Here is a 26,295-nt window from a genome sequence, read left to right on the forward strand (position 1 = left end):
AGAGGGACTTACGAATCTGAAATTCCAACACCAAAGGGTGTAAAAATCTTAAAGACATTATCTGTCATTGTCATAAATAATTTAGAAATCCAGAAGTAGTTTGTATCGTGAAATGGATCTGTCAAACCTAATCTACTCTCAGTTTTTCACAATAGCATCTTCTGTCTTTTTGGTGAAAATATTAAAACTCCATATGCTGTTAGAAAAAAAAGTCCATGACCTTTGTATTAATTTAAGAAATTTCAGACTTCATTGGAATTCATAGGGGGAGAAAAAGAAAATCCACATTCCTGAAATTTTCAGGTTTGACTTGAATCATTGGAAGTCAATTAATAAAGAATTTCCCATGCTGTAATTTTCAAGTAATTTTTACGGCAGAATTATTATGTTCACCTGAAGATTTCTGAAAGATATTCTAAAAAGATCTTTTAGAGGCTCAAAAAGATATTGAGCTGTATTTGATTGTCATATTTTAATTTAATTTTTTGTTAATTGTTCGATTTGCTGTGAAGAGGAAAGTAATAAATAGTAATATATTAATGGACATTGATTTGAACTGAATTAAAATAAAGCCATCCTTTATAACCTGTTTTATTTTCTTTCTTGTATTGGTAACTCGGTAACTTGGTTTAAGTACTCATATAACATTCCATATTATTAACCTCTTGAAGTGCTGTCTTCTAGTAAGCAATACCTTCCTTTTTTCATTTATATGACCTCTTTAATTTAAAAGTTTGTTCAGCCCACTCAAAAGTCTCTTTTACAGTAGCAGAAGTTACGGTAAAATGAAACAGGACTATATAAAATAAAATCAACAGATATTCTGCTTTTCTATATAGTAAGTAAAAATTACATATAAATACATATACCAATGACAAGTCAAAAGGGAAATATTTATGTGGAAGAGCAGCAAGAAAATCACTGAAAAAAAAAGTTTGCAAAATATCAGTGACAGATATGAAAAAATCACTTTCTCATAGTTGATCATTTTGTGCAATAAAATTGCTAAATGGAACGGATGTCTCCCCATTTCTCATCTTGGCTGACATGAGTCACAGGTGCCCATTAGCCAAAATAACTATAGAAAACACTTTTAGTATAAGTAGCCAAGAAATATTTTGCAGAAAACAGAGTTAAATGGCAAAAGTTTATAGTGGTAACTGCCACTCTGCTCATGCATTTCAGAGCTGGGTAAAGATTCAGAGTTCAAGAACGTCGAGTACTCAGGGCAGTCTTTAGCCATCTTGATGACTCTAATAAAATCTGGATTGAATTAAGAGCTAGGAAAATGAAATGAGAGATACTCTCTTTTCTTGTTCATATGTAATGCACATTTTCACTTATTATGTCTGGAAGCTTTGTTTGCTGCTGTTTTGTTTTTCTTGATTATGCAAGAAGACCTTCTGATACATAGTTTTGAAGTTTTCCTACAATAACTGTGGATCATTATGTGTATAAATAAAAGATAATTTATTTACCAGTCTGAATTAAATTATTAACATTTTTTAGAAAATACAAAGTGATATAGGTTAAATCATTGTTCTAACTTATGCAGGTTGGTATTCTTTATATGTCACACTTCTCAAAATCTTATATTCAACTCCCTTTCCATTAATAATCTTTTCATTAATAACAGGGAAGGAAAACTGTGAAATGTGAATTTGGTGGAAATGAAAAGGTAAAGATTTTGTGAATGGTGTAAAAACAAATCGTGCACTTCCAAATCATCTTAGTTAAGAATGTGAGACATGCATAGCTACAGATGAAGGAATGGAAAACCATTAACATTGATAGTACATTTAGACAGACAAGTGAGTGAAAAGATCTTTACATCCTGAACTAGAGCTAAGTTTAATTGTTGAAAAGCTTTATATTTTGAATTGTAGGGATTTTCTTCATTTTCTGTTCACTACACTCTGTGCCTCCAGTGCCAGACCATCTTCTCATATTCTCAGAATCAGGTTACTGGGATCGCTAAATTATTTTACAAGTTCCTGGCTGATAACTTGTGCTAAGTATCACACACACAATCACATGCACAATTTGCATGATTTGTGGGTTAAGTTTGTCCAGATATTATTTCTGGGAACTGCTTGGATGGTTTTATACTATTCTAGAGATGAAGAATTTACTAGAATGGATTTGGCCAGACTCTGCTGATTTCCAAGTTAAAGAACAGGCACTCCAGCTTCAATGTAGTATTATCAACTTTTGTAGGAATTTATAATACCAGATTTAACATTGGAAAATGTACAGAAAAGTTTTGATGTGCCAATTTAAGTATTCTGTAATCAGGCCACAGCCTACAAGATACTGTAAACATTACAAGAAAGATGCATGAGGGACTAAAGTTCACAAGAAAAATTAATTACTCAATAGGGAAGTGGGAATGGCATGAAACTTTCAGTTCAAAATCAGCAAGAGAAACAAAAGGAAAAGAATGCATTCAATTATTTGCAAAAAGATTTCTTTTAACATCTACCTTCCTACTAGAATGAAATAAAGTAATAAGAAAATATGTATTTTGTAATGTAAACATGCATACATCTGAAGTAAGCAAAGTTTAATTTGTTAGCCTTTAATAAATATTTACAGGTTTTCAAGGTGTATTAATGAACTGAAGGTAATTATGAAAACATTTATATAGAAAATTAAATTGCAGAACAATGATAGTTTTCTAAATTTCTACCATAAAGGTTCTAATCCAAGAGTACACATGGTCTCCTTCTGTTCCATACATTCTGTATGTGATCATTCAGTGTTTGAAAATGTTTCCCAACAGAACGTTTGACTTCAGTTTATCCCAGCAGCCTATGGTGTATGGTTTGAACACAAAGGGCAAGGAAAGTCACTTTTGAAACTGTGGTAGTTTAATATTCTACCTCTGCTGCTATCCTGAAATTGGTGCTACAAAAGGCAAAACAAGGCCACTACAGATCATGAGCTGAAATGTGAGCTTAAATTAATGAAGATCCTACACATGACTAAATGTGATCTTACTGAAGTTCTAATTGATGTTGTTAGTGTATGTTCAAGTAACTGTTCTTAGAAAGGGAAAAGCACACTAGTTCTATCTGATATTTTTGTGTTATTTTTAAAATGTCTTTATATTAGCACTTGACTTTTGTAATCAGAGCTTATGCTTGATTTAATCATTCTCCTGAACTCAAACGTTAAAAAAAATGTACATTTTTTGGTGAAAATAAATCTGAATGCCAAATTCTTTCTATTAATTATGAAATCAACGAGCTTAGGAGGAACTTTCTAATCGGTGGTCAGACAAATTATGGCAAACGTATCCAGATCAAATGAGCCAAACACATTGCTGTAATGTACTGAACAAAGCAAAATAATTGAGCAATTTTTTGTTACGGTGTATTAAAGTCAGCCAGTACTATGGGTCATTAACAGATGAATTTAAGTTTTATAGAATGTGCATAATGGGTATTAAATTAATATTGAACAATTAATAATTGTGTTTCTTTCCTTTAGGCTATTTATGTGAATTCATGGAGTCAAAATCATGACATATAACAAAATGTTCTCCAACTTAGGAGAATTGCAAGTAATATGAAATAAAATTTTAAAAATGTAGTAGACATGGAACCAGTTGTTCCATTTTCCTTACCTGCCATGTATTCTGCCATGTTTGCTATCTGCTTAGTGAATTTACAGCTAGCACAGTGGGTTGTGAATTTTTAACAGAATCTCTTCAAAGAAGGAAAAGGTCAGTATTAACATAAAAATCTTATTCAAGAACTGTGGTGCAAAGGTTTCCTAGCAGAGAACAGATGTTGTTGCAAAGGTAGAATCTGCCACAGCAGTCAAAGTAAAAGATTATTGGAGCTAAGCTAGGAAACAGATGCCTCACTATGACACCATGACTGCTAGTCAGTGGTGACTGAAAATTACTCTTTTGTTGGTATTAAACATGTTTATTGCATGCAAAATGATTTAATATATAATTTTAAATTAACAAATAACAAACAAAAATCCCAAACCAAACAAAAATCAACAAAACAAACCATAAAACTTGTAATTACTTCTAAATAAGATACTGTTACTTTTCTTCTTTTTCAGCTTCATTCTGACCAGGATAAGGGAGATGGATCCCTGAAATACATTTTGTCAGGAGATGGGGCTGGTACTCTTTTTATAATTGATGAGAAAACTGGTGACATTCATGCTACTCGAAGAATTGACAGGGAAGAGAAAGCCTTTTACACCCTGCGTGCCCAAGCTATTAACAGGAGAACATTGAGACCAGTGGAACCTGAATCTGAGTTTGTCATCAAAATCCATGACATCAATGACAATGAACCAACATTTCCAGAAGAAATTTACACTGCTAGTGTTCCTGAAATGTCTATAGTGGGTGAGTGTTTTATACAGAGGCACAAATGCATTCACTGAGTTACTTGATGAATGATTTCCCCATACTCTGAAAAGTGAGCAGTGTTCAGGATTCTGCCTTATAGGTTATATATTTTTCCATTTTTTTTCCAAATATTTGAATTGCATCCAGAAAGACATATTTGTGATATGAGATCTATTTCCAGTTAAAATAATCAACCTATTGATTTATAGTGATTTTGAATTTAAAAACTAATAGAAAGCAGTTAGTGGTGAATTATCTTCCTCCTTAACAACTAATAGAACAAGATCACTAAATTAGCCTGTTTAAAGCCCAGTGGATGTTTTCTTTTATTTTCACTGGAGTTCCCCAGGGGTGATAAGCACTCAATGGAGAGTTCTCTCCTCTTTCACTCCTTGTGTGGCTGAGGGGAGTTACGTGTTTACTCATGTGCTGTTAATGCACTTTCTGAAGGTAAAGATCATCATTATTCTCTTTGCTTTTAGTTTTTAAGTGTATGAACAAAACCTCTTGAGTTTTCAATTCCTCCCTTAACCCACTCATGAATGGCAGCTTCAAGAACTGTAAGCAGCTGTTTGAGTTAAACTTCTTTTTGCAATGTACTTTCAGTTTCTATCTTAACTTCAGAGTTGTGGGCTGGATCGTGCCAGCTGTTCAGATTCATAAATTATGGCATTTTGAAATATTAGCTATTATTATTTACTGCATACGATTCTTTAAGAAGAGTTTTGATAAGCTTAAAAATTAATATTCACTCATATATATGTATATATATATATATTCCAGTATAACTGGAGATATAATTCTAATTTAGGTTTTCTTTTATTTTTTATTTTAGCAAACCTTTTCATACTGTCTCTCACACTATCCTGGATAAACTGTCCAGCACACATCTAAACCAGTCCATAATACACCGGTGAGCAATTGGCTGATTGGTCAGGGTCAAAGATTCATAGTAAATGGAGTTACATCAGGCTGGTGGCCAATCCCCAGTGGGGTTCCCCAGGACTCAATTTTAGGACCAGTGCTCTTTAATATATTTATGAATGTTTGGATGAAAGAATCAAATGTACATTAGTTAAGCTTTATGCCAATACTAAACTAGAAGGAACTGTGGGGTGCCTTGAGAGTAGAGAGGCCTTACAAAAACTGGATAGACTAGAGAGCTGGACAATCACCAGTAATATGAAATTTAACAAGAGCAAGTGCTGAATTCTCCAGTTGGCACAGGATAATCCTGGTTATACATACAAACTGGTGACTGAGAACCTGGAAAGCAGCCCCACAGAAAGACATCTGGAGTTTTGGGTTGATGGCAAGTTAAATGTTAGTCAACAGTGTGCCCTGGCAGCCAAAAGGGCCAACATGTCATGGGATGCATTAAGCAAAGGATAGATCATCAGTCAAGAGAGGTTATTGCCCCAGTCTACACTGTACTGGCACATCAGTATACGAACGACATCAGACTATTAGAGTCTGTCCAGAGGAGGGCATCCCAGATGGTGAGAGGCCTTGAGGGCAAGGCTTACTAGGAGCAACAAAGGTCACATGGTTTATTCACCTTGAAGGAAGCTGAGAGTTGACTTCATCAGCAATGATAGGACAAGGGAGTAAGGGGTGTAAGTTGGAGCATAGGAGGTTCTGTGTAAAGTTAAGGGAAAAATTTTGACTGTGAGGCTGACAGAACACCATAACTAGTTGCACAGTGAGGTTGTGGAGTCTCCTCTGGAGATATTAAAAAACTGCCTGAATGCATTCCTGTGTGACTTACACTGTGTGATCCTGCTCTGGCGAGGGGGTTGGATGCAGTGACTTCTCAAGGTCCCTTCCAGCCCCTGGCATCCCATGATTCTGTGATGTTGTGGTCACAGTCTTCCTCAAGACAGGCTGTGGAGCAGGAGATGCTGTTCTTCTCTCTGTCTGGTGACCTGCTTCTGTTTAATCGTCAGGATGAACCAAAACACAGACAACCAAATTGTTCTTTGTTAACATCTGCCAGGAAAAGATAAAAAGGAAAATAAGAAACAGAGACTTCAAGGTTGAAAAATACAGCTAGAACAGGTCTAATAGAACAGGGAAGGAATAATAGCAACTGGGAAAGAAAGGAAAAATACATGCCTTTCTGTGAAGGCAAAAACCCTTCACAGAAAAATATCATGTTAATGTTAGCTGATATAACAGTCCAAAGTTCCCTCATGGTAGAGTCAGTAAAGGAAAAAATGGCCTGGTGTCTACTCAGCAACATATGGAGTTCGATTCCACAGAGCACATGGTGGGCTGGAGACTGAGCTGGGAACCTCCTTCCAAGATGTTCACCAGTGAGAAAGAAAAGAGCAAGGGGACATTTTCCCACCCTTCAGGCTTTCTATAGGATATGGCAGAAAATGGAAGGGATTACTGAGGTTATCTGACTCTTTTCTGTTGTGCCCTCTGAGCCTTCTCGGTGTTATTAGTAATGCTTTCTATCTCTTGGGCTTGGCCATCCCATGTCAATACCATAAAATCAGTTTCTGCCCCTTCAGACTGTAACATCCATGATAGAACAGGAAGAAACGGAATGAAACTGTGATGGGAACTTTAGATTGGGCATTTAGGAAAAAGATTGAGATAGTTTCTTTTTAGGAAAAAGAACTTGAGATATTCTGTGTTTCTATGATTTGGTGATGGAATTATTCACTGAAATGTATCTGTGTGTTCATAGAATGCCTTGCACTCCTTATACTCTCTTTGCATCCAAATTCTCTAGTTTACTATGAGTCACTTTATCAGGTGGGAAGGCCAGAGCATTTGACAGGCGCAGACACATACAAAACCACTTTTTTTCTCAAATGACAATGTATTTAAACCAAATATACAGGGAAAGATTCTGTTATGTTTTCTTTTGGTTTTTTATGTAATGGTATGATTGGTGAGCGGTAACAGCAAAATGGGGTGAACAGGAAAATAAAAGGCATGGCACTATCGTGTCCAAAGGTGAAAAATGACCTGCTGCCCATTGATAGTAATGTTGATCAGATGTAATGCCTTTTTTTCCGGGAGACAACACTGGAACAACTCTTTTTATTCATTGATTTCAATTCTTGTAGAAGTTATCATTATCTTTTATATCCTCTTGTTATCTTTTCTCTTTTCACCATGCAAGTGATATTTTACATATGTTAGGTATTTGGTTTTGGCTTTGGGTTTTTTTTCTTCTTTGGTATACTGTAAGTCAATCTGTAATATGACTAGTAACTTGTAAATAGTATGTATGCCTTTACGGTCTCTAGTATGTTCTTCTGGGACTGCTTTCTCAAGATCTCTGCTATCATGTGATGCCTGCACTCTTAACACCAGTACTGAATATCAGTTTCAAATGGATGGGCCTAATTTTATCTCTATTTTATGAAGTGTCATAAAAATAGTCAACTATTCTGCAGTTTTGCAACAGTGTTGTCTCTTTTCACACAACTGTATTTTAAATACAGCGATGAGATGTTCATATTAAATCTATATCTGCTCACATGAATACCAGAAAGAAGACATGGTAGCATGTCATACTATGTCAGTTGACTTGTATACCTCATCTCTTTCAGAGCTACAATGAGTAATGTAGACAGCTGCTAATGTTCAGATATTTTAGGTTTCTCTAAAAGTTCATTTTAAGTTTGCAACAACACTGTGACAAGTATCATTCATTTCAATGGTATACCACTGTATTTCTGTTTATTAATAACTGAGTTAATTGGTAAACTTTTAATCATGAGTGTTTCTTTAGTAATTCATAAATGAAGGCTGTTGCCCTGTATCTTGCTTTCTTCACCAAAAGCATCAAAAGAAGGGCACAAGTAGCAAAAACATGTAAAAAAGCATCAGCTTAAAATAAATCTGTGCATGCCTTGGAGTTCAGGGTCTGCTCTACCCTAGAATTCCCTGTGCTATAAGGTACTACAAAGGTGGACCAGAAGGTAAGAAAAAAACTATTAAGTCTTCATCTGCTCCCTCTGCCCCCATCCTTAAGGTCTCAAATCATGATGTAGACATACATCATCCTCTTTCATGCCATAAACAGCAGTTTTGCTTTCTTCCTTAGGCTGTGGTATTAGCCTGATGGATACCTGAGACTGTCCCTATTTCTATTATCAAATTCAGTTTCTTGACGTAAATTATTTGTTTTCCTGTTCATCTTTCTTCTGCCACTCATTAATCACAGCAAAGGCAAAGATAAATAGTCCAAGTTCAGATGAGTCCCTATCATAGAAATCTTGTTCCCATGAAGTCTTTGTACTGATTACTGTATTTTATCTTTTTTTCACTTTTTTCTTTTTCTTACTTTAAAAGTATATAACTCAGAATATTCTTTCAATTTTGATTACTGTATTCTTTTCTGTTCATCATATTCTTCACCTGTCTATCTCTTTATGCTCATTTCAAGGTTTTTTATCCTTACTGTTATTTGTTGACATTTCTATATTCATCTATTGTAGCCTATATGTATTTTGTAATCACTATTTTGTTTTATTCTATCTCCTGTCTCTTCAGTGCTATTTTTGCTATCTGTCATGCTCCCAAGCTGATCTTTTGTGCTTCTGAATTGGGGATGTCAGTGTATGCTTCATAAAATGTAATCTCTGTCTGGATTGAGATGTGAGGTGTCATCTCTACCTGTAGTTATCTTTTTATCTTATTCTTCACATAGCATATAGACTTATTATTGCTTGACTTTCTCCGTAGGCTTTTTGTACACTGCCTCATTAGTGCTTTTCCACCAATTCACAATGCAAAGTCCTCTCTGACATAGTATGTATCTGATAACATTTCTTTTATGTTTACTATTGACATAGATTTTTTAATTTTATTTTTTGTAATAATTATTTCACCAAATCCTTTGCATCTTTTAATTTATAGTTTCATAGTATATACAGACTAGTAACAGACTTTGAAAACCCAAATTATCACAATTTTAGATTATTTACAAACACCAATTTCATTCTTCACACAAATCCACTATAAGGAGGGGAGACAAATGGGAGAGGAAAAACCACAAAACCCCTTAAGTTTATTTTTGTTAGTTTGTTGGTTTGGTTTGGTTATTTTGGGGGATTTGTTTGTTTGTTTTCTTTAAAAGGGGCATTCTTAAAAGAAATGGAAATAGCCGCCAATGTGCTTGTTTCCCAATTAACTGTTTTCTAAGACCTTTCTGACATCAACTTGTCTGAATATTCAGCCTTTTCCACTTCTTCTCTGTTATTCTGATGCATTAAATATTTCATTTTGGGGGGAAAATGTGTCACTGTTTCCTATGTTTTCCACTAGAAAGAGCAGATTTCTGTTTCTTTGACTTGCCATTTGTATGGATAATTTACTATGGAGTGTACTTGGTTGAGGTAAATATCACATAACTCAGTTGGGAATAAGGAAAAGGGATTATAAATTTCAAATTCAGCTCTACAATAGATATTCTGTAGGTTCATTTTCCTAGTTAATTATCTTCAGTGATTCTTATCTAATACATCTACATTATAAATGCACTGTGAGGTCAAAGTCATTAATACTTGTATGGTGTTTGAAGATGCAACAGGGAACACATTAGAAAGGGCCAAGTATATTAATTACTATTATAATACCAGACCCTAGGGATATTGAAAAATTATAATTAAAGCTATGTTTTCTGAGAACCCACATACCGATAAATGATTGTTTACTTCTGGGCCTGCTTCACTATTGTATAATTCTAGTTTATTGTATAATAAAATTTTGAAGTATACAAGATGAAAATCACAGAATTCATCAGTTTTATTAATAAAGTAACTGGTGCCCTATTCTCCAGTAAATTATCAGTCTCCCCTATGCACTTGTATAGAGGTCAGATTGGACTTTAGAACCTGAAGGACCAAGACTCTTACCAACATCATGAGAAGCAATGTATCCCTATGTAAAGGACAGAATGAGGCCCAGATCAAGTAGTGCTGACGAAGTATGACTGATTGAACACCAGTATGACTGATTGTCTTCACTTCCTTTGGCTTTCTGTTCCATGTTTCAGAGAATCATAGAATGGTTAAGGTTGGAAGGACTTTAGAAATCATATAGCTCCAAACTCCCTGCATGTTCAGGGACATCCATGAGATCAGGTTGCTCGAAGTCCCATCCAGCCTGCCCTTGAACACTTCCAGGGAGGGGACATCCACAGATTCTCTGGGGCAAATAATGTATTTTTAGTACTGAGCATCAGTGGTCTTCAGTGACTCCAATGAACTGAAGAGAAATAAAACAAGTTGATGGTTTGACAGCTGATGTGCTCACCATAACTGATGCACTGATATACTCCTCCTGTTCATTTCTTTGCATATTTTTTTCTCAGATTTTTCACAAAAATCATTGATCTCTCAGTGGAATCCTAGAGAGCATGTCTCTATCTCTTATGTGCAAAGGCCAAGATCAAAATGGTGGCTTCTGCATCCTGAATGGCAGGCAGACACATAGTGATGCCCTTGCACTATTCTGTCAGGTACTACTTGACCAGTGGTTGGACAGCAAAAGCCAAAGAGTTGAGACCACAGCTCTATCACCCCTACTTTCATATACTTTAAAGATGTTCAGATTTTCAGTTTCAGCCTCAGTCCAGATGATCACTAAGACAATCACTATTACAGTGGAAGGTATTTTATATGAAAAATATCTTCTTTTTCATTATACTTCTGTAGCAGTTTTTTACCTCTTTAAATTTTATTTTGTGTTTTGTTCCGTTAAATCAGTGATTAATCCTATTTTAATATTAGTAATAATATAACCAGTAAGTTCCCCATTATGCCATTTTATATGAGATGTAAGCACTTTGAGGAACTCATTGAAACAAGTATCTGTGTTTTAAACAGTTGAAATCTGAACATTTCTGAGAACTCGTCACTGATTCAGCAGTTCGGCATGTGCTCATTCCATCGATATTGTGAAGTTGTTTACATGAGTGAACAACTGGCTTGTCAAAAGCAGATTTGTCATCACCTTTTGAAACCCCAAATAAACAAAGGAAGTTTAGCATTCACTTCCATTGGCCCTTCTGTGGTTTAGCAGAACAAATATACATTGTAGTCAAACCATGAGAGGGAAGAGATAGTTGTGCAAAGTGGTTTGGATTTACAGTTGCTTTATTTCGTAATATTTGGTAGCATTTGGTGGAGGGAAGGAATTGGAATAAAAGGCAAGATAGATCTGAACACCTTCTGATCATCAGAAGGCTAGCTGGTCACATGAAAATGATGATTTGTTTTCTTTTCTTTGTTTATTTTCACTTCCTTCCTATAAACTAAAAATCACATCTGCATTTTATGGAGGTACAATAGAGGAGAGGCTTGCTGATATTTTATTTCTTTGGTGGAAGAGTTTAACAGAATGTAAAACCTATTTTTATTCAGCAAGAAATGGCAGTGGCAACAGTGTTCATTTCATGTTTGGAAGGATTGGCATGCTCCACTAGGATTTAGTGATGATTAAGGTTAGAAATTTTTCTGGAGTCTAATTAACCACCGTAATTCAAAGTCCATATGGCAATATTTCTTTGGGTAGTATCTATCTATAATAACATTTAAAAAGAAGGAAGAACTGATAACTAGTTTTTCCCATGTTTCAATGACCTATTTAATAATCTTTTCCTGTCACACTCCTCTGCATGAAGTTCAATACATCACTGGAAAAAAAAAAAAATCTGTTCTAGCTAATGGAACAGAGGAAGTGAGTGCATAAATATGAAAGGATCGTAGCTGGGGAAGGATTAGAATTCAGCTCAAACAGAGACATTATTTAACTTCTATAATTACATCTTAATCACACTTGTGATTTGCAAAATTTAGATTTAATTTATCTAAATGCAAACCTGAAATAAGGAAGAATGCACAGGAAGTTGGCTGTAAGTTCATAAATATATTTGAGAAGTCCAGTTGAGATTAGCTGAAATTTTCATTGGGGTCTGCCCAAGTGGAAATTGATATTCTCGGATCTCCACCTAGCATGATGTGAAATTAAGTTGACTTTGGATATTTCAGGTACTTCTGTGGTGCAAGTTACAGCTACTGATGCCGATGACCCTTCATATGGGAACAGTGCCAGAGTAATTTACAGCATACTTCAGGGACAGCCATATTTTTCTGTGGAGCCAGAAACAGGTCAGGAAAACTTTTAAGTATTTCCATTTACCATAAACTGTAGACTTTTCCTTTCATCTTAAGAATTGTAGATCAATTAAAAAATTTAATTTTAAGAACTGAAATGAAATAATGTTGATTTTTTTATCATAATGTATTATTCTTATAATAAATAACCTAGAGTTATTATGGCTGAAACTATGAAGCATAAACAGTGGTACTTTTGAAAACTTAGAGACCGAAGTAACAAGACTTCTGATAAAGGCAAGAGTGAAGGTCTATGTCCTAGAAAAAAGTTGCACTTTTTTCTTTATGATTCTACTTGGACTAATAAAAAGTTCTTTCTACCCATAAGGTAGAACCCAAAAGGGTTATTGCTACCCATAAACCTTATGCCTAAGTATCTTGAATTTTTTTTGGCATAAAAGCTGGAAAGGGATGTAGAACTAAGCTTTGTTCAACAGATAGCCTGTACTAAAGACTATTTATAATTCTTAAAAGCAGAAAATTTTAAAACATGAAATGAATATTTTAGAAATATATTTCACAGACAAAATTACAAAAGAGGTGCAATCATCAAAAATAAGGACATTATTAATAATTCTGTTTTTTCTTTCTCTCTTTATTTAAGGCATCATCAGGACTGCTTTGCCAAACATGAACAGAGAGAACAGGGAGCAGTACCAAGTAGTTATCCAGGCAAAGGACATGGGAGGCCAGATGGGTGGATTATCAGGGACCACCACCGTGAACATCACTTTGACTGATGTCAACGACAATCCACCTCGCTTCCCCCAGAGTAAGCTGCATTTAATTGTTGCCCTGTACTGTAAGAGCTTCAAACTAAAGAGTTAAGCATTCACCATCTGGTTTAATTTAGACTAAATCTAGATTATGGAGCACACATGAACACAAGGCTTATGTACTGATTTATTTACTGTTATTAAAGTAGTATATTAAATGTAATAGCATTTGTTTGTTAGGAGAACAGATACATGGTCAAATATAGCTGCATCAAACCTGGAATATTTTCCATTATTATGGAAAGGAGTGGTAGGTGGACTTAAAAGAGCATTAGAGAAATGTTTTTCTTTTCCCTTACCTATTGCTTAAATCCTAAATACTCCCCCCCTGGAAAATAAAACATGTAGTAATTCTAGATATGCAGATATGTTTATATTGTAGTACCTGCTTAAATATTTAATCATGAAGAATATGGAAAAGAAATTACTTTAAGGGAATCACACGGATTTGTACTTTTTCAGTTACAGTACTACAATTCTTAACAGAAAATTTCCCCAAAGTAATGGCTTTTTTTTTTTTTTATTACAGTTTAAGTTTACCAAGGCCTTGCATCCTCAAAGTCTTGCATCCATCAAGTCTTTGCATCCTCAAACTAAAATATAAACCCATTCCTGATGTCTATGTACTACAGAAATATTACAGAAATACCATTATTTATAACATCAAACTTGTTAAATGTTACGCATTTTATATACGTTTGAAGTCTTCAGAGTATATTGAAGTTGTAATATTTGGTTTGGGCATATTTCATAGGTAAAGCATGTAGAGTATCCTCACCATGCATTTTTTTCTTGGCACCATTAGTTACTGTTAATGAGCCTTCAGGCTGAAAATAACAAAATCAGCTTCACATAATTCTGATTTAACGTGCTTCCCATGGCAAAAATAGAGTAAATTTCTTTTTTTAAATTAATATTGTAGCTAATACATATGTGTTTAGTTCAGATGTTTATCAGCATGCGATTTTTATACGCATTCAAAATAGAAGAATAACGAGCAATTCAGTACTTACAGATTGAGCATTTCCACACAGGCCCTATTCTGGATAGAATTTATTGTTAATTTGTCATTTTATGTTCTTTGTATTTGCAGAAACTTACGATTTATTATTTTCCATGTTACAGTATGTATTCACAGTATTAAAGTAATTCCATAGCTGGGAAGAGGAGGAATATTGTGTTACTCCTCTCTGGACCAATTGAAGAAGATTATCCAAAGAGGTGTCGTGTTCAAATCTTTACAAAAAAGATAATTTCTGTTAAATTTTGTTAAAGAAACAGTTAAATTTAAGACAGCATATAAGCATCAAACACAGATATTTATACTCTTACTTTTTTCTTGTTTCTTAAACAGTGTGTTAAATTAATATTTAGAATGATGACCATTTTTACATGACTTATCTGGCAGTCAAACATTGTATTTGAGCCAGATGAGGATTTGATGCAGCATCCCAGAAATATCTTTGCATTTTTCTGTTAATGTCAGTGTAAATCAGACATGACCTTTGGTTTAAGGAAAGTTTAGTTCTATTCTCATGGGGTAGGGGTAGTGGTGGTTTCTTTTTGATTTTCTTTCCACTATCTCTCTGCCAAGAGCTTTGTTAGATATAAATGTATGTTTCACTGGAAATCAAAGATAAAATATTTATAAAGCTGGTTCATTTTACTAGATATTTGAAATTAAAAATAGCATCTGACTTTAAAAAAGCCTTACATTTAATCTCAAAATGCAAATAGACTTTATAATGATTCCAGATTTTAATAGAGTTCAGTGAGACTAATGGAATGGCTATTGTCTAAGTTAAATTACTCATATTCTGTTCCATTAATAAAAACTAGATGTGTTTTAGGTTCATGAGACAATCATATTTATATGAGATTTATAGATTACCAAGAAAAATGTTAAAAGGTCCATTACATTTTCAGTGGAGTTATTAAGATATTAAAGGTACATGTTCCAATAAAATGTTTCAGAAGACATTAAACTTCTCAAATAAGAAACTCATATGGAAATTGTGGAAAATTCTACATATTTCATTTTATTATACTTTCTCAAAAAAAGAAAAATTAAAAAAAAAGAGCCACTAATTGTTGTTGTTACAGTGCAAGGGCTCTTCAGAATGTTTTTCTCCTCCTAAAGATCTCCTAAAAACCATACAGGTATCAGTGCCTGTCTTTCTGAGGGAATGATAAAATTTAAAATGTTATCAAGGTTCTGCACAAAACAGCTATCAAAGACCTCAGCGATTGGATCTCTGTTTCAACTGTAATACTTTCAAGTGTTCACAGAAGGAAGGAGATGGTGTTTATCACTGATAAATGGAATAGAGTAGTTTATGAGTCTGACCTAAAATCAGTGCATCTCTGTTATGGTAGCCCATGTCTACTGTGAGATTATAGCCTGTATTTCTCTATAAAAATATTTATCCTCACATTATGTTCCAGGGTAAATGAGAAGAAGGGTAAACATGAATAAGATTAATTTTTAATTTTTTATGACTGGCTGAAATATTTCCAGACACACGAGTGTAGACTTTAATCTTCCAGCTGATTTCCTTACTATATAGAAGAGCTTTTAGTTTCCTTGATCCTCCATTTTTATTCCTGACAGACTCATGAAAGAACATCACTCACTGGATTTTCAAACAGTAATCAGTCCCTGAGGGAGCAGTGAGAAAGGAAAAAAAAGTAGTTTTGAGAGAATAATTCTAGTTTTGTGTAGTTTGTGTTCTGATACAGTTTCTAAAGCTGCCCTGTATCCCATACTTAGTCAATGCATTAAATGCTTCCAGTGACAAAAATAATAAAATGAAGTACTTCATACTATGGTGAGTATTTCTGTAAATTGATGGATTACACATAGAAATATCTTTCAGGTGATAGGTTTCTGGTTATTATCATTCTCTGTTTCCACTACTTTATTAATAGTTGAAGATATGACCTCTAACCACTTTCTTGACTAAATTAATGAGCTGGGTATTGAAGTGAGAGTCAAAGTAGTGTTCACAAGGCATACCTTGGGGAAGCAGTTTCAAGCACTCCAGAAAAAAATGTAGGGAATAGTTGACACAGAATAAAACTAATTATAACATTTAATTATTAATTGGGGGGGGGAAAAACGTGGTCTTTCGTTGAATTAACACCGTATGGGAGCAGAAGTTTGCTTTTTTTTTTTTTTTTTTCCTTCTTAACCATTGGGTGATTACAGGGAGATTATATACGAACGTAGCAAAATACACAGAGTTAGGAATTAGAGAAAGGTAATGAAAATGTCAGGTCAAATGCAAGATAAATCACAGAACTGAAACCCAAAATATAACTGAGCAAAATTAAATTCACTTAAATAGAATGTAGAGTGTCTATGACCTTAAAGTATTAATTGTTGCCATATAGTAGTTTCATATCAAAAGCTGCCTAAGTAAAATTGAATGAAAAAATAAATTTAAAAAAATTCAATATTTTATTTTAAAAATATATACAAATGCATTTATTATTTTGAAAAATTTCTCCTTTTTTGATTTTAAAAATTATAACATAATGAGGAGAAAAAAAAACAAAGTTCCGTAGAATGAGAAAAAGCCTCAAATATCCCATTGAATAATATTGCTGTAGGTGTTCCCTAAAAGGAAAACAGTTCCTTATTACCATATAACTGGCTTTTAAAATAGTCTATTAAGAGACACTGATAATTCTTAAAGGATTCACTCGTGTTTTCCTGAAAATATGATAATATTATGTTGCCAGTGGCCTTCCCAAACTGCTTTACCACTGCTGTCTTCTCATGATTCTTCCTCATTGCATGCTAAAATCTCCCTTTATGGACTTTTTTGCATTTTTTTTGTTTATAACAAGCTATGTATGTGCTGCTCTTTAGGTAGCCTGTTCAGTATTTTCCTGTTGTGGTTTCTGGTCTTTACCAGTTCCACTGTTGTGTTACAGGTAACTGAACTATTTTTCTGCCTCACTTTTCTTACCTTAGGAAGTCTCTAAGTAAAATGACAAATTGTGGAACGCTTACCTAAGGCTAGAGAAGAAAATGCTTTGATGACTTAACTTTCATCTTTTGAATGACAGCTGTATCTGCATTAATTTTTAAATCTTTTCCTGAGATTTCTTCATAGTGCAATTTGTGCCCCACATGTTATCCAACCATATGTTCTGACAGATGGGTTCAGAGTTCTCAACCCTTTTTTACAGTTTTTCCAGTAAGGTTGGGGCATAGAATACTAAAATGTATGGTAAGATATTTCCTTCAATTTATTGCAGCATTTATGAATTATGACAGTTTTATTCCTATTTTCTTTATCAGCTATGTGACGCCACAATATGGAGATGCAACTGAGCTAGGAAATGTAGCACAAAACAAAAACTGCATAGTTTGTGTGCTGTTTTTAAGTATGTAATAACTGCTTTGAAAAGTATAGGCACACCTTCTGTTTGTGGATTTTCAAAATCAATCCCTGAATTAAGATGTCATTCAAATTTATTTAACAATCCATCTGACTACCTAATTTTGAAAGCTGAAATTTCAATCTGCTGCTTTGAATTGGGCAGTGAAATTAAGGGATTTTGTTCTTTGTATTGTTTCTATGATAAAACAGATGTAAGTTGTAGCCCAGAAAATTCACTTGGGGGAAAAAAAAGCAATGAAAAGAAGTTCTTCTGAAAAGAAGACAGGGCAGTCTTTCCTGATGATGATCAGAAATGAGACAAGAAAAGTGGAGAATTTATTTGTCTTTGAGAGATCATTTTCAATACTATTTTTCTGATTTTGTTCTTCTGCGATTCTGTTTTCAGTCTTCTTCCGAAGTATTTCCCTGGAATAGTTGTCTGCCTCACATTTTGCCTGTCCTCTCAATAGTAAATGTCAAGTTCTCTAGAATAAGAGATATACAAAATATATATAATCAGCTATTCTGTGACACAATGCATGTGTAATGGCTTGTGGGGCTCCTGAGTGGCTCTTTGTCTCTTTGGCAGGTACCGTCCACCTTCGCATACCCGAGTCCTCCCCAGTTGGGACACCCATTGGCAGCGTCAAAGCAACAGATGCAGACACTGGAAAAAATGCAGAAGTAGAGTACAGAATTATAGATGGTGATGGGACAGATATGTTTGATATTGTGACACAGAAGGAGACACAGGAAGGCATCATAACTGTGCGAAAGGTGCCTATTTCCAACATTCATTTGGGGTCGATATTATGTCACAAATTTTCATTAAGAGTTGCTCAGATCACGTGATGCTGTGATCAGTACTTGCAAACAAGCTCCATCAGTAACTGAACAGTATTATTTCCTTTTAAACGAACTGGAATTAACAGGCAGTAACATTATCTTTATATGTAGCCTTATTGGCAGTGAAATATGTAAAAGATAGACCACCCCCATTATGTTAGTTCTAATTATCTAAGTGATTTCAAATAAAGACTTTTTTATTATTCATGTAACATTTTCTTCATGAAGCAATGTGCAGCTCACTTGCTATTGAGCGGCATTTATCTAGGAAATTCTCATCAACTTAGGAGCTTAGGTTTCTCATCAGCTCCTAGGAAATAACTAGCAAGGCTTGAGTCCTCTTCAGTGTTTGCCAGAATACAAACACAACCACAGAAACTGAGTTGTAAACTGTATTTTTTAGTTCTTGTTTCCAAAATGTCAGCTGGTTGACATGGGAGCAGTGAATAACGATGGTGTCCCTGTTTAAGCTATCTTTAGCACTGCTCTCTGTCTTGTATAGAGCACTTGCAGGCATTTAAGATCTCACAGCTAAAAAAAACCACAAACATTCTCCTGCTCCTCAACTACTTCTCACTTCTTTTCTTGGGGATTTTGAGATGTGTTTCTAAAAAGTTCAGGCAGCATATGTAACATAACTGTTTATATTAGCTTTTAAAATAAATTTCCTTAAGGAAAGAATAACAAAGTAAGCACTACTGTAAAATACATCTCCACATCTCTTGACAGTGGCAACCAAGGAAAGAATAAATACTGCAAAGATTGGAATGTGTTCCTTTTTAATCTCTCTGTTCTTAGTCAGCATTGTAGTTCATTTGGGAAGAAATGAAAATACAAAGTTTGGGGCCTGAATTTTTTTCTTTTCCTAGTACTTTGCAGAAGTTACTCTTGAGCTGCTCCTCTTTTGCTTGCTTCAGATTTTTCACACAGACTGTTGTATTAAATCTATACAGTCTTGATAAAAAAACAAATTTCAAAACAATCTAATAACTGAATCAATCATTTAAAAAATGCTATGTTACAGCAGCTCCAAAAATGTCACCAAAAATGCTAATGAATAAGATCTCTTTTTTTCATTAGTCATAGATCATACTTTGCAATTTTCAGGATGCTTTTGCATATTGATAAATAAGTAGCTTATTAGGATAGGCCAGACAACAGCATTAACTAGCAACGAAGAAGATATTTTCAGTTTGATTTTTAGGTTCTTTATTTTGTTATTCTTTATCCAGGTTGAGGTGTTCCTTTACTGAACCCTTAAGTAAAAAGTCTTGATTTAGTAACTGCTGCAGAAGAACCTTTTCTATACAAGTTTTTCTAGACAAGTTCTTATAGACAAAATAATTGGTTAGTCAAAAGTTCACATATTTCGGCAACGTTTTTATTCTTTACTGGTGATATGCTGAAATACCTGTATGATCCACATATTTTATATCCATGTTTTACAGCATAGCCTGAAGAGATGTCGAAACTGGATATGAATGTACCAGTAGTAAATGTAATACATGTACGTGGAGCACATTCTGGCAAATTAAGCCAGCTAATTAGAATAAAGCAGGACTAATATAGCTTCTTTTCTTGTAGGCTTGAGGCCAGTATCCCTTAACAGCAGCATGCTACACTGAAGAGAGTGTAGTACACCAACAGTCAAAGATCGAACTTATGTAGCATCACTGTGTTGCTTTTCACAATTATATTAATAGATATTCTCCCCTTTGCTCTAGCTACTTCTTTCAAACAAGTTTTGGGGCAGTGGGGAAATTCATTGTTTCACTGGACTGTATCCTCCTGCTCTTAAATAGAATATTTAAATTTCTAGGCTGTCTCTCTGATATCTGTCATGAATATTAATTTGTATTTGAAAGCAGGTAGGCAGAAAAGATGTGTCTTCCACCACCCATTTTGATGAATGAAAACCACCAGTTTGATATCTCCCTGAGATTTCGGGGAAGTTAATGAGCTCTTTTGGGTGTCAGAAAGGTAAAATCTCAGCTTGCTCATTTCCTCAGTATCATTAATTAGCTAAAACTTTTTATCTATGACAGAAAAATTTGAAGGAATAGAGGTCCTTTCCCTTCCAAAATGGTTTCTAATTATAGCACTGAACCTTCCTTCCTTTCACTTTAAAAAGTTAGTGCTGAAAAAAATGTCAGTTCTATTTTGTGACAAAAACGTCATTTCTATTTTTCAAAAACCCCTCTGATGTTAGATTCATTAGATTAAATGAAAAGGAACAAAATTAAGTTCCTACTGTTTCTCTATAGAGAACTTTGACACACACACCCCTCTGTAAAGGAAATCCCAAATATTCTTGATATTTAAGGCCATTTAAGGCTTCAGTTTTCATTATGTATATAGTCCAACATCTGTCAATATGCAGTGTAATTTAATATAACGTCATCTTTCTTTTTAGCCACTGGACTATGAGACGAGACGACTTTATACTTTGAAAGTAGAAGCTGAGAATACCCATGTGGACCCACGCTTCTATTATCTTGGGCCTTTCAAAGATACAACTATTGTGAAAATCTCTGTAGAAGATGTAGATGAACCTCCTGTTTTCAGCAGATCATCTTACCTTTTTGAGGTGCATGAGGATATTGAGCTGGGCACAATAATAGGAACGGTAATGGCCCGAGACCCTGATTCGACATCAAGTCTGATAAGGTAATATTGCAGTCTCTCTAAGCACATAATTTGCTTAAGAAATTAAGAGAAACAGTAATACACCATGAATTTGCACATGCTGATTGTTCAAGGGAAGAAGATGATAATATTTTTTTTCTGTTATGTTTTAGTGTCCCAAATATAGATAGAGCTTTAGAGAATAGAGTTTATAGAGAATTGTGCTACCTATGAACCTGTGAACACCTCAGGGAATAGCCATTCACTTGCACACAAGAGACAGAGGAAATTATTTCTAGTACTTCAAACCTCAGAAAACTTGTAAAATTGATTTCAAGTAAGCTCTTCAGGACTGCTTCTTGCTTCACACTGTGAAAAAGTGATAAAACAATCTATGGCCCAAGAAGGGGACAGAGCTTTCTAATTCTTTCTCTAGTCAGTCCTGGTGCTCATCTCATCTGCTCTGGTTGGTGCCTCCTGTTTTGTAGGCTTGTCACACTGTTGGCTATAGAGAATAAAATTATTTTGTTATTTGCTCCAGTACCCTAAGAAACTAGACACTGAACAATTAATATATTTAAAAAAACATTTCTATAGATACTGCTAGATGCTACATGGCACATCACATGTAACTGAATGTAGTAAACTGTATTTTGGGTTGGGTTTTCTTTGTTTTTCCAAACTTCTATCCATCACTCCACTTGAAGAAAAGAGAATAGAAGATACGTGTGATAGTGTTCTTCATAGTGCAGTCACTTATTTTAGCTTGAATTTAATGCCCTGTGGTCGAATACAAGAACTTTAAAAAAGATTGCATAGCATAGATCAAATTCTCTTTAATGTTTGCTCTGTTCCTCAATGTCCAAAGCAGCTTTGTATATTCATTCAAAAAATAATTACCTAGGATAAAATTTTACAAGCTTTTACCTCTTACAATACTAATACTAAGTACCAAGAATTGTGTGTTCTGTTGCACTATAAGAGTGTACTAGCAGACTTTTCTTCAATGTGGCCCAATTCTGCCAAGTAGTATGATAAATGTTCTGTACTTTGCAAAATCCTACATTTAATTCCACATCAAAGGTTCAATCCTAACTTTGAAAGCGATGTTAAATACTGGAAAAAATGGAGGAAGGAGCAATTTTCTGACTGTAGTTAGACATCCTGCCATATTATGTTAGAAGAAATTTTGCCTGCAGTAGTACAGTAACTATAGCAACACAAAAGGTCCTTTAACATCAGTAAACTAATGAAAGTGAAAGTTCTGCATGTAAAATTATTTTTATAGATATTTTTCTTGATTTCTAGTGAATTATCATATCCTTAAATGTAGAAACTAGGATTATAACAATACTTTTGAAAAGCTCATAAGTTAGCTGTCAGTTTAAGTCTGAAGGAACAGTACATTAAAGACAAGTTTTCTTTTAGGATTAAAACAATCCTTTAATTATTGTATTGAAATTCTGGAATTATATTACATTATATTACGCTATATTAATTTTATTAGATATACTATACTATACTATATATACACTTGTAACAGTTTAACACTGGGCCAGTAATTAACCAAATGACAGATGCTCTCTATTAATCCCCCTCCCTGATAAAGAAAGGAGAGGGAATAAGGAAGAGAGACTTATGGGTTGGAAACTAAACTACACGGCTTTAATGAAGCAGTAGTGATAAATAGGAAAAATTACTAAATATATACAAATATACAGGAAAATGATACCACATTCCTCCCCCATCTCCCCCGATAACTCTCACATCACCACCGAGGCTGCAGGGCAGCCCTGGGAAAGTCCAGGCTGGACTCCTGGAGTCGGCAGCAGTCGGGAACTGGAGGAAGGAACACACAGATATGGGCTGGCACAGACTGGGACAACAGGCAGAGGAAGAAATGGAATCATCCCAGGATGCTGAAGCAAAAAGGGACAGGAGAAGAAGGGTGAAGGTGAAGGGTGAAGGTGAAGGCTGAAGGAAGGGGCTTGACCCTCGTGATGCCTCAGATTTATACTGAGTCTGATGCATATGGGATGGAATACTCTGTTTGGTCAATTCTGGTCATTTGTCTTGTCTGCTTCTCACTAACGGAGGGCAGCAGATGTGCAGCCCTCTTTACTCCTTTTCTCTTTCTGGTTCATAAAATGTTCCTCAGAGCTGAGCAGTGGCCTTGGTTCTGCACAACATTCTCTATAAACTCATAAACATTAAGGTTTATCAGTCCTAGAAGCAGAGACTGAGAAACTTGCTGTTAATTTCAGCAAGTACAGCTATGTACAACAGCTGCTTTCTGAAAACAAAATTACCAGACAGAAAATTAGCTCTATCCTGGGCCAAACCAGGACATTCCACCCTGTATTCCATACCATTTGTGTCATGCTTTGGTCATCATCCCTTATCCCTATGTATTTTATATTACAATGTTGTATCATATTTATGAAATTCTTGAAATTTTTATATCTCATTCCATGGAACTGACCTTGAGAATTCTCATATGAATTTTTAGAAACTAAATTATATGTCTTCTCAAAACTATTATAATGTAACATACAGAACGTAAAAGCTATATTGACCTGCAAAACCTGCTTTCTTCCATTTTCTATCATTTTAGCAATACTTTTTCTTTCCTTATTGCATTTAGGTTTTCTCTGGATCGTCACACTGACCTTGACAGGATATTTAATATTTATTCTGGGAATGGGTCCATCTATACTTCTAAGCCACTTGACCGTGAGATATCACAATGGCACAATCTTAGCGTTATAGCAGCTGAGATCAGTAAGACAATTTGGTCTCTTTCTGTCTTTCTTTCTCTCAGTTTCCCTTACCCTGTAAGGATATAGTTGTGTCTTTATTACCAAAGTCCTCTCTTACTTCCCTCTCACTCTGTGCTTTGTAAACTGGGAACAGCTAACAGCAGCTGTCTCTTCATTGTGTTTTTCCTTTCCTACTCCCACAACTGAGCTTGAGTGTCCAAATTACTTCTGAAATGTTGCTCAATTAAATAATTACATTGGAGTAATTTTGTTTTCTTTTCTTTGAGGATATGATTTTGCTGTTAAAGTAGCAGAGTTGAGGTTTTGTCTCTGTTGCTTTCTTCATTTCCTTAGAAATAATTTCATTATATCTTCCTACAGCTTTTGGAATCAATAGATATACAAGCTATGTTCAATTTGACCCCTCAGCTGTAGCATTTCTTGGAATATTTAAATAAGATGTCTGTAAATATTTTCATGTTAAAAGTACAACAGCAAAAGCAGAGATCCTCCTAAAACTGCTACATTACTGAAGTGAAAAAATTTTCTGCGAGATAAATGTCTGGTCTTTTAAATCTTTGAAATCCACTAGCTTTCAAAGACACTTGCTTTTTTTGGGTTAATTTTACATCATTCAAAAAAAAAAGAAAAATACTGGTCATCAGCATGGATGGCAAGAACTACTCTGCAGAGAACTAAATGGAACATTGTGTCCAGCCAATTAACTGCTCTTAGCCTGCCTGTGCCCATTTCTCTAGTGCAGAGCAATAGGCTGGTTGTACAGAGTACCTGCACTTTTTTTTAAACCTATTTTTTTTTCTCCTGCAATACGTGGTCCTGAGCATATAATCCCTCACAATGCTGTCTAGTATTGTAAGAATACCTTTCAGAAGTATTTGCATAATGAAAAAACTTAGGCTGCTTGTATGCTTATATCACAGTTCTAAACTTACTTCCTTGTCAAGATTCTGCAACCAAATTTGCATTCGGTATGTAGCTGGAGTAGCTAGCATTTTCCAAAGAGGTACATTTGAGTTTGGATGATGGAATAAAGGGGAGAGATTTAGGTCTTTAAATCTTTAAAAATACTACTTGTGAAGCACCAAACAGTGGCAAAGCAGTGTTAGACTAGAAGGCATTTGTAAAGTTAATACAAAAATACACAAAGGCTATGACAAATAGTGCCCCACACCTGCCATTTTAAGATCCATGTCACTCTTGAGTAAAGGTGTTACAAATAAAAAGTGAACTTAATGCCAGTAACTCCTAAATGTTTACTGTTTTATTTGAAGAAGCTTAAAAGGGGAAAAAAAAGTCATGAAACAAACCAAAGCAAAGCAAACAGAACCCCACCCATGAGTTATTTTTAATCATCTCTACTCTCAATTATCCCATTCCATTAAACCTGCAAAATCTTACAGTATTTAGCTGCAGACAAACATAATTCCAAGAAATGGCTGCATTTTTTTTACTTCCAGGCATTACTTTAGATTCTTGGTAAGGCAATTAGATCAGCAAATGGGAACAGGGACACTTATATTCCTGAATTAATCTGTAACTAATGAGATGGCATTCTAAATAGTACTAGGGTTTTTGCATTTTGCAAGGAGAAAGTTGCTATTCTTGTTTCTTACCCTAAGGTCTGAAAATCTACATTCATGTTTTAAGGTGAATTAAACATAAAAACTCTGATTCTAATAAATTATTTTCCTGATTTTTTGGAAGTACTTCAAATGGTTTTTTTAGAAAGTCTCCTTTCTTATTAAAATACAAGAGAGGAAGTCAGACTTGACAGGTTTTCAAAACACACATATACCCAGTTAGTAATGCCTTTTCTGTGTAAAACAAAACAGACCTCAAGTAATTTTTAAATTAAAAATTAAAACCTTACAGCAGAGTAATACTCTTGAGCCTACCAAATAATCAAATTTGTCATATTAGTAATGATCATGCTTTTCATATACTGTATCTGCATAGAGTTTCAGCACCTATTCTTATGTAAAAGCTTAACTGCTCACTAGATACCAATATTTTCTTTTTTACTCTAGGCAAAACATGTCCTTATTTTTCAGGATGTGTGATTCTTACCTGGTGTCAAGTTTCTACAATAAATTTTGACCATTTCTATACCTGATCTTGCATATCAATTGCTCTTTAAATTTTGAAGAAAACAGAATAAACTTCTAGTAGGAAAATGAAGTCATTCTTCTCTCTTCTCTGGTCAGACAACCCCAAAGATACTGCTCGTGTTCCTGTCTATGTGAGAATTTTGGATGTTAATGACAATGCCCCACAATTTGCTGTATTCTACGATACTTTTGTCTGTGAAAATGCGAGAGCTGGACAGGTATGCCTTTGATAAACACTTCACACTAT

The 26,295-nt window shown here is 34.6% G+C and overlaps 1 protein-coding gene across 2 annotated transcripts in view; it reads left to right on the forward strand.

Moving 5' to 3' along the window:
* The window catches only part of LOC103525550 (cadherin-10), a 52,053-nt gene that overhangs the window by 11,279 nt on the left and 14,479 nt on the right, over positions 1 to 26,295 (forward strand). For both annotated transcript variants that reach the window (XM_008490510.2, XM_030444769.1), the window contains exons 2-8: positions 4,081 to 4,375; positions 12,397 to 12,516; positions 13,127 to 13,294; positions 18,279 to 18,466; positions 20,949 to 21,202; positions 23,805 to 23,941; positions 26,145 to 26,266. In XM_008490510.2, the coding sequence (XP_008488732.1) occupies positions 4,081 to 4,375; positions 12,397 to 12,516; positions 13,127 to 13,294; positions 18,279 to 18,466; positions 20,949 to 21,202; positions 23,805 to 23,941; positions 26,145 to 26,266 (1,284 nt within the window). The remainder of the gene's footprint in view (positions 1 to 4,080; positions 4,376 to 12,396; positions 12,517 to 13,126; positions 13,295 to 18,278; positions 18,467 to 20,948; positions 21,203 to 23,804; positions 23,942 to 26,144; positions 26,267 to 26,295) is intronic.

Source organism: Calypte anna, chromosome 2 (assembly GCF_003957555.1).
Source record: "Calypte anna isolate BGI_N300 chromosome 2, bCalAnn1_v1.p, whole genome shotgun sequence".
Classification (NCBI taxonomy): Eukaryota; Metazoa; Chordata; class Aves; order Apodiformes; family Trochilidae; genus Calypte; species Calypte anna.